This window comes from Cyclopterus lumpus, chromosome 1, assembly GCF_009769545.1.
Source record: "Cyclopterus lumpus isolate fCycLum1 chromosome 1, fCycLum1.pri, whole genome shotgun sequence".
Taxonomy (NCBI): Eukaryota; Metazoa; Chordata; class Actinopteri; order Perciformes; family Cyclopteridae; genus Cyclopterus; species Cyclopterus lumpus.
This window is the reverse complement of record NC_046966.1, coordinates 17,119,315-17,128,989: the sequence shown is the minus strand read 5'-3', so window position 1 is coordinate 17,128,989 and position 9,675 is coordinate 17,119,315. Positions and strand designations below refer to the sequence as shown.

At 41.5% G+C, this 9,675-nt stretch overlaps 1 protein-coding gene across 2 annotated transcripts in view; it reads right to left on the bottom strand.

Annotated features, from left to right (window-relative positions):
• Nucleotides 1-538: 538 nt before the first annotated feature.
• Nucleotides 539-9,675, bottom strand: part of npnta (nephronectin a) — a 42,147-nt gene continuing 33,010 nt past the window's right edge. The window contains exons 8-12 of one of the 2 annotated variants that reach the window (XM_034546155.1): nucleotides 8,178-8,654; nucleotides 5,122-5,211; nucleotides 3,881-3,979; nucleotides 2,131-2,390; nucleotides 539-1,887 (exon numbers count right to left, since the gene is read on the bottom strand). In XM_034546155.1, coding sequence (XP_034402046.1) covers nucleotides 1,777-1,887; nucleotides 2,131-2,390; nucleotides 3,881-3,979; nucleotides 5,122-5,211; nucleotides 8,178-8,654 — 1,037 coding nt within the window. In that variant the 3' untranslated portion in view covers nucleotides 539-1,776. The remainder of the gene's footprint in view (nucleotides 1,888-2,130; nucleotides 2,391-3,880; nucleotides 3,980-5,121; nucleotides 5,212-8,177; nucleotides 8,655-9,675) is intronic. The other variant, XM_034546153.1, reaches the window with a different exon arrangement.

Sequence of the window (9,675 nt, the reverse complement as noted above, 5' to 3'; positions counted from 1 at the left end):
GAGAACTCACTTGTTGGGATACAGCGTTAATTAGATTGTCGTATAAATCAAGCACAAATCATTCCACTTACGTAAGTTAGGGAAATATTCTTTGATAAACTTTGATCATTATAGCCAGCCCCAGCATAAGAAAGGTAGTTAGAAGTTCTGGGGCATCATTATATTAAAGGCATCCTTTTGAGTTTTCACTACACACACATACTTTTGTTTGATCATCACCAAAATACATAGAGTGCAACCCTAGGTTTTAGTGAATAATACATCTGCTGTGGTTGTTTTTAACATTATGAAACCAGCATTGTTTCAAGAAGATCAAATGACTCTCCTCTTCCTCAGCTCTTTAGTTAGAAGGATTGCATCCTTTATAGCAACAACTGCTGTTGATATCCCTGTGCTCTCAATGTGTGCTCATACAAACAATATCGGGACCTGCTCATCAATACATAGCTCGACAGTGCCGATAGTGGTCAAAAGCTCAAAGGGAAACCTTTAAAACAATATATATATATATACAAGAAAATAAATCATGCTTTGTTTCATACAATATCAGTCAAATTAATTTTATTTACATACTGGTCTGGATATATCTGAATTTGGTGAATGCACCCATGCAAACAGAAAACCTTACAATTCCAGCCGATGCCCTTCATTATCACAGCATACAATATGCAACTATGTGCTTTGCAAGTTACAGACAGAGCATTTTACCATAACACATTGACATTGACATACACAGCCTTGAGCTACACAAGGTTTCCATCTGTATACATGTACTGTAAGTAAAAGTTGAAATACCAACCATTTTGAAATCCAATTAATATCAATGGATGAATTTACATAACGTATAAACCACACAACAAATGGGATTGTAGAATTTCAGAGTATGTACACACAGCTACTTTTACAATAATACATTTTTTGAAAGCCTAGAAATGTGTTGGTATCGTAGATATAACAAACTGCACTTAATATAACAAAGCACATACTGTTTAATAAAAATTAAGTGTTGATTTAAAGTGTCAAAAATCATACACTGATTCTGTTTGACACATTTTGAGTATATGAAAAAAACATATAGAGTGCTCAAACAACTTTAGGAGGCTTAACAAAAGATCGAAACCCTCTTCTACCAAACGGATCTTTTAAATACAGTGACAAAAAAAAATGTCAGTCCAAACAGTGCTGTGAAACAATTGTAAGACCAACAATGGCAGGACTATCTCGTTGATATTTTACAATTAGTCTTACATCATTTCTTTATTTTTTAAAATTTGTTTTAAACCTCTTAACCTCACCGAAATGTATATCAGCAAATAATAAGCAATGGCTTGTGGCTAAAGGATGAAAGCAAGGCAAAAGCAGACTGCTAAGTGAGGGAACGATCCTCTCACCAGGAACAGTGAGCCTCTCAGCTGTGTGGCTGGCAGGCTGCCAGGGCTGTGTGGTGGAGGACACTTCCATGATAAGTTGGGTCATGCAGGCTTCATGGTAACAAGGTTATGGAGTGAGAGGGTGTCTGAGAAGACGGGGGTGTGCTGCTGTGATCAGCACATGACATTTCAATTCAGTCTTTTTATTCATGGACAGTCAAAAAGGAGGAACTCACTGTTCTGTGGACGCACAGCTTTTTGTAAATCGTTCACAGAATGGCTGGGAGGGGGGACGGGGGGGGATCAGCGAGACGCCAGGCAGAGTGAGGGGATGTCACAACAGAGTCAGTTCTCTTTGTGATGATTTCCCCTCTTGTTTTCTTGCTGCCTTTCTCTGTTCTGTCAGTCAGAGTCTCCTCAGATTGTGCTCCTCTGTGCAGGAGCCTTTCCTCAGGGTTATGTCGTCCACAGCCATCTCGCCACTCCTGCCTCGCCCACGCTCCCCCTTCAGGATCACCTGATGGAAAGCAGCAACGTGCACACTGAAGCACTACCACTGGGGAATGACCACTAAATGCTGCTGGCATGCACTTCTACCCAATTTAACATTTTGCAGATGCACTCTCGAAATGCAGACTGCTGATCTGATTTGTTTTTCGTGAACAGGATTACAAACATTTAAAATACTTCCAAAATGTCTGAAGAAATAATCATTTCAAATTGTCATTGCATGAGTGAATTTTGATATATGTATACTTACGCTTTCCAGGCCTGTGCCCCATAGTGTGATTTGGGTGTGCCTCCAGCCATTTCCTCCTGTCCGGCCCCAGACTGCTGGACTGTACTGCTTCCCCTTCTTCACAAACACCTGCAGCATACCCACGTGGTGGCCTGCCAGCTTGTGCCGGAAGGACAGGCACAGATTGCCATCGTTCCACGGGGGGGTGAGTGGGAGGACCAGCCGTGCCCCTCGCCCGGTCCTTTTGTTGCCGACCTCAGGAATGGTGAGGTACCTTCCACCTTGGGAGGTAAATGACGGACGTTGCAGTCAGTCACTTGGCAATTAATTACAGCAATAAAAAATAACTTGGCTTTCTGGAAATAGTATCCCGATTTACTTATTGTGGGATAATTGAATAGTTGGATTCACTTTCCACTTCAAAAATAGTCCTCAAGCAAACTGTTGACAAGGAAGTCTGTGAATTGTCCTGAGTCAGTGGGACATTGTGTCTGGAAAAACAAGTTGCTGTTCAGTTTTTCAAAAGGCATATTAAAAGTCTTTTTTTTTTTAATTCATCAACAAAATTTCGTTAAACTTATTGTATTTGGGTGTCAGCACAACCAAACAAGCAGCATAGCCCTTTACTACTATAGGTCTGACAGAAGTGTAGAATATGTAGAAGGGAAAGTGTGAACAAAAAGACTTGACCCACTTTTAGTTTGTCACCTCAAAGTACAGCCATTTGCCGGTGGCAAATTTATTATTTATTAATTCATGCATTAGTTAGTAATAAAAGAGCTATTTAGTTTGAGAAATTTAAAAGTCAAAGCGCTTCGGGGTAATAGCTGATTAATGCTGATGCATTTTGCTTATCTAGCAGATCTGTGTAGGGCTGGTGTTAACCACAGGGGGTGAGATACGTATCTGTAGGCCACAGAGCCTTTCTGCATAATGTTATGAGCTCCTTCACATTTGTGCCAATCTTCTGACAGCCATGAGTGTCTATCAAAAGAACTTAAAGTGACGAACAGTAGATAGTTATCTGCTTCAAAACACACCGGAAATGTAGTAAAAGCCATATATAGGTGGACACATACATTCCTATAAATAAGATACTATTCAAATGTTCTGATTAAATAGATTCACCGCATGCATCTGAAAACTGAAATGTTGCCTCTTAAATGGAATTTCTTTTTGTCAGGGCCTAGATTATGATTTACTGCGAATAATCTTCCAGGGAACGTAAAGGTCTGGGTAAAAATCTTTATTTTCTCTAATGAGGGAGCACAAACTTGGATGAAATGAGACCTTAGCCTCAATGTCTGGAAGCACACGAGTAAATGCAAGATTAAGCCAGTTGGCAGAAGAAGCCAGTTGTAGTTGAACAGTGCCAGTACGCTGCACTGTTTAGTCTTCACACCGTGTCTAATGAGTCCTCTCAACATAGTTCATCACGTTTTCTCCTTGTCTGAACCCCAAGAAAAACAGTGTTGTGTTCCCATATCATTTGAGCCACAGGTATCGTTGACGTGTTGCGTAATCCGCCTCTCATTTGCATCGCTTTGTGGAGCAAAGCACTAATCCGCGTAAAAAAGACAAACTACTTCCCTCAAGTCATTTGCATCTTGACCTGCAATTGAGCAGAACAAAACGGCGCTGCTTAGATTGTCTGACTCTGTGTGTATGTATATGTATGCATTGTCAGTAAAGGGAACGTAGCTATTCTCATTTCCATTTACTGACTCTTTTCCGTGTTACAGTGTGTGAGTGAGAATGGCCCTTCAATTACCTGACGGATCAGGTGTTGTCTCCCAATGCAGGTCTCCATCTCTGTCCCTTATCCAACCACAAAGACCATCATCAAAGGAGCAGCTCAGATACCCCGACTCTGGAGATAATAAAAACACACTTTTCAGAGACATGGAGGACGCACATAAATGCAAAGTGGCTCCATTCTGCTCTCTGCAATGCTTCACATGAGCCCTGCTGTGTGACTCTCACATTACCATGGGCAAGAGGACCTTCAGAGCTCCTTCTGATGAGAGTGATGACACAATAAATATGTAAAAAGTATTTGTAATGTAGAAATCATTGAGGACATATCAAGTGTAAAAGTAGCTGCATACATCTCAAGTGAAAATGGATTCATTGAAAAAAGAAAAATACAAGTATGTGGGAGTTGCTGGAATATCTGTGTGTGTGTGGTGTGTGTGTGTGTGCGTGTGTGTGTTTGAGAGAGAGAGAGTGTGAGTGTATTTCTACACATATAACATATTCTATGTCTCCCGAAAATACACTATAGTCACAAAAAACATATGTCATGACTGATGGATGATTCCTTTCCCAGTGATAATGCTTAGACAATAAAATTATCGAAATACAGGCATTTCAGTTCCGGCATCATCCATGCATTTCTGTACCAATTGGTTCGAAGACAAGAATAACATCCATCATTTTGGATGAAGTGAGGTTTCTGCAAAACACTTCTCAGTTCAGTTCCTGAGCCAATAAAAACGCCTTCTCGCTTAACACTGGATAGGAAATGATGCACTGTGAGCAAAAACAAACACAGAACTAAACTATTAGGCAATATAATCGGCATACTATTGACATTAATAAATCACCCTAGAACAAATATGACACATAAAATGCTGTCTCGTCCCCAAATCTGTTTTCCTACCGTTGCTGTAGGAACTCTACACTGAGTACTATGGAGCGTATGAGCTTCAAAATGATCAAGCAATCATTCAAGCAGTCGGGCAATCAAGCAAGCATAATGTGAAAAGTGGAAATGTCTGGCCGTTCCAAGCTGTGAGACATTGTTTAAACGGATATGGCCAGATGTCCCGCGTCACCTCCCGGTGAAAAGCCTATGAAAACACAGCTGGTCACTATAATGTCTTCGCTTCGGCAGCAACCACTGCAGGAGTTGACGGTGAGTGTAATTCTGCCTCAAGCGAATGTGGCTCGTTCGTCATCATTTGAGGGCTGTTGCTGATTGCCTCTGTCAAATAAATGTCTTGTGTTTACCTGGGTCGTCCTTGGCTTCATCCGCTGTGTTGCCGAGCTCAATGTCAAAGTCGACACCGAGGACGGTGTTGTGGCCATGGTTCCGAGGGACTGAGGAGAGAGGTGAGATAAAGGATTAACAAAGGTATTTTTATTTGTTCACTGGTCTCCCTGCTTGTGGCTTTGAATTATCACTCTACAAGGACTCTGCGAAGATGAATCAATGTCTTGGTTTAGTGCCCGCATATCCTGAGCCCAAGCACATTCAATGACACAGCACCTGAAGAGAATACCTGAGAAAACCTTCAGAAACACCATAAGTCAAATGTGAATGATTACAACAAAAAGGCCGATGGTTCATGATGCAACGTCTGGGCAAATGTTGCTGCTACACAACCTGGAGCTACAGTACATACTCACACACAGTACACAGACAGTCTTGAAATAGCCTCTTCCCTTCTCCAACGGGGTCACACTGCCCAAAATACTTTAAGTCGAGCTGTCTTATTAAAGGTCGACTGGCAAGAGAAGGCTAGAAAGTTCTTTCTCATACTTTTACAGCCTTTTTTGGAAAAAAAGATGCTTTGGCTATTTTACTCTGTTACAAATACAAACTAGGTTTACTGGTTTTAAATTTAAAGTGTCCAGAAAATCAAAAAATACAGGGAAAGTAAGTATGTATTCACTGCATTTGTAGATACGCTAGTGGAATTTAATGAGACAAACAATCAGTAAAACCATTCCCAGCATCCCAAACAGATTCTTGCTCCAATGCCATGAATGCATTGAAACATCAGTCCCATAGACTCCCCAGCACGTGCCCCCTCCAGTCGGCCTGGCAAGGCGCCCCCCCTCCCCACATTGGGTCACAACCACCTGGCAGACTGCAATGTAGCCTGACAGTCGGGGGAATCTGACAGCAGGGAGGTCACACTCACACCAGGCTCTCCAGCAATCCCAGGCATCCATGTCTCTCTGTGTGTGCCCGAGAGACAGATTTGTAAATGACCCTGTAAATAACTATGTTGAAACAATTCATACTAAACATTGCTCTTGTTATTTTTCATTTTGAACCTTTTGTGGTTCATTTCCTCCAGATATTTGAGAGGTCAATAAAAGCAGCTTTTGGTGGATTTCTGATGTTCTGCCAAAATGTTCAGCAGTAACCAATCCTTGACTTGTTTTCGGTTTGAAGACAAACACAGTACACGTCAGCGTTCTCTTTTCACAGGCTGTTTGTTAATTGAATGTAAATGCATTTCAAAAAAGGCTGAGAGAATTAAAGAAGGAGATTGATGGCCCCATCAATCTTCACATCTAATTCTAGCAGAAAAATGAATTTGTCTATTTACCAAATAAACTATTTCTTAAAAGGTACCAGGTTTTCACTGGACACACATACATGCTCTGACTTCAGTACACACCTGCCCCTGAGACACAGCTGAGGTATTCTTAATGCCACGAGGCTCTCATTCAAATGTTTCCCATTTCCATCTAATTATCTGAATAATAACTCAGCATTGTCTCTCCTCCCTCCCTCTCTCTTATTATTCAAACCATCTTCAGGAAGCTCCGATTTCTAGAACTATTAGATTGATGTCTCCCTCAAGCAGTGCAGACAGGTTTTTTCTAATTATGTGACGCCATCTGGCAAGGTGAGCCGGAACCACAGTGTCTCACCTCATATCCTGAACTTTTCTGTTGCATCTCACCTGATATTTCTACGTCAAAGGAGCTAAATGTTTTGAGTTTTGGGTGAACGCTGACTTTTGCTGTGCCTACAAGCAAGCATGACACAAACAAACTGTTCAATTACAATTTTGAGTGCAATTTATATTGTTAGTGCATCTGGACAAAACATTCTAATAAGTCTCACCTTCTGTTGATTTTTCTGTATGGCTGTATATCATAATAATATGCAAATGTGCTGAAACTACACAAGTTGTTCTGTGCCAACAAATCCCATAAACAACAATGTGTTAGCCCAACTCCTAATACTCTCCAACGCATCTATCCTGTCTTTGGCCCTCAGTGCTTTAAAGTTAATGTCCTAAAATTACAGGAAAGTGCAACTAATTTAGGCTGTGGATGAATATGCGTTTGGTGCTCTTTTTGTCTTTTCATTGGATCAGAAAAATATAGAATTCCACCAGTCTCACCTTTGAAATATTGTTATAAAAAGTGTTTACCTGTTTACCTCGATCAAAAAAAGAAAGGAGAAAAAAGTAGACTGTGACTTTGGCCCTGAACTAACTATTTCCGTTTTAACACGTCACATGTTACAGAGTTTATCTCAATAAAAAAACTCACGTTATGTATAGTTGCATTCATTTGAGACTTTGAGAAGAAAGCAGCTTATAATTGCAGTGGCTACCTTCAAATAGAAACAATCTCAACCAACTCTCATTGCTACAGTATTTTCATCCTTTCGGATTCCCCAGATGGTGATATCTGTCATAATAAATGCAAAGTTCCATGAGTCAAATGAAGAAATCTTCAAATATACTCCAGGTTGGTTAGAAGAAACTTGAATAAGTGGCTTTTAATGTCAAAGTCTGTGACTCACTAGCAAACCTGCTCAGGCAAGAAGGAGCGTTTTAGCATCTTTCAGCCATTTCTTTTGCTTTTGCGACTCACAACTTCACTGTTTTGGTTCACTCTCATTTTTGTCATTTTCTGACATCGCAGCTGTTTTTGGTGATATAACTTGAAACAGCCGCTGTATACTACCTCAGTACGGAATAGCTGTCAGACAAAGTTAGCACCAAGCTGGTCAAATTAATGGAGCATTGAGCAGAGCGAGATAAATTCCCCCTGATAGAAACCAATTGCAGAGATACAAGGAGAGCAAATGTTTTTGTCAGGTTGCCAGAAACACAACTCCAAATAAAGTATAATAACGCTTGGTATCAGGTAACAGGTTAACCATCAACTTTATGGGGAATAATAATCTGATTAATATGTGTAATCAGTTTTAAAAAAAGACACAAAATGCGGATTTCTCATCTATAACTCAAAGTCTGTATTAAAATAAAGAAATAAATGTAATCTTTATAAAAGATAGAGCTAATTCTTACTGTGAACATCCCCTCTCTGTTTGGTGACCTCCTTCTGGATGGTGTTGTCTACAGGTGTAATCGGTGGCGGTGGCAGCGGGCGTCGTGTGGGAGACACCGGCTTTGGTGGGACGTAGGGCTTGCGTGTCGGTGCTGGCGGCTTCCTGGTTGGGATAAAGGGCTTTCGGGTGGGAACTGCTGGCTTGCGTGGAGGCGGGGTAACCCTCCTTGGAGGCAGAGGTGCTTTGGTCGTGGTCGTGGTCGTGGTCGTGGCCGCCGTCGTAGCAGCCGTCGTGGTCGTCGTCTGGGCCGCCGTTGTGGTCGCGGTCGTGGTTGTGGCAGCAGTTGATTTGGGGATAATGGTGAAGATTCTCTTTTGAGTCACTGCTGGGCGGAGGGTAGTGGTGGTTCTTTTCTGATCCATGTCGGGGATGTGGTTGTGATGATTTGGAGGCAATTTGCCTGGTCTCGGAGGGTCGATAACCACCTTAGGAATGGCTGAAATGATAAGAGAATGCAGACGGAGGACTGAAATATGAGCAGTAAAATGTTCATGAGGCGTACAAATGTAAACTAACTGCAATGATTAGTCTGACTTGTGCAGAGGAAGACTTTCCTCATCTACTGAGACTTCTCCTGATATCTATCAACTAAATGTTAATCCTAAAACAAATTGTGTGTTTCAAATCTTACTGAAGCACTAGCTCACACAAGAGGGGCCCATAAAATCATCATGTAGCAAGTTCACATTTTTGAAAGACAATTCTCGCCATATTTTTCTCAATAAGACTGTTAAAAAAGAGAAAGACGGATGTTTGCATGCAACATGACTGGTTGCAAACAAACTCACCTACAAAGACACCACACGTTCAGTGAATTTTTGCTTTCGTGAAATCAATATTGCTCTCCGACAGTGGCTTTATATGCGTTCATGTGCTCCTGATTAGTAATTCTTTGGGTGTTCACATAGCCAGAGGCCTCGCAGCATCATGCTAAAGCTGTTCTGTGTGTGTGGAATGATCTCTGCACTCAAACAGGCTTCTGTGCTCTGGAGATCACCCTCGCTCCGCTGATGTCATAAACCTAACACCTCCTTTTTCTTTGTTCCACCACACATTCTTCATGCAGGAGCAGAGACAGAGACTTGGGGGTTGGTGCGATGGGGTGCTGGTGGGGGCTTAATAAGGGTTTCATGAGTGAGGAATGAGAATGGACAAAAGCAAGAGGTTTGAACTCAGTTATTGCCTTCTAAAGTTGCAGGCGACTTTGATATGTGATACACAAATAGGATATTGCAACTCGACTCCTAGAGCACTAGTGGCTCACATCCCCCTTGGGCAGACAACGGGGTGAAATATTTGCAGCGCACAACGCCAGGAGGCCTCTTCTCTGCTTTATGGACTGTTACACTAGTTGTGTCTGTTAGATGATTAAATAACTGTGGAGAGTAAATGCCTTCTTGTCCACTGAGCTGCTGTAAAAACTACAGATGCACAGACCAAATTAACTGTTTGTAAGC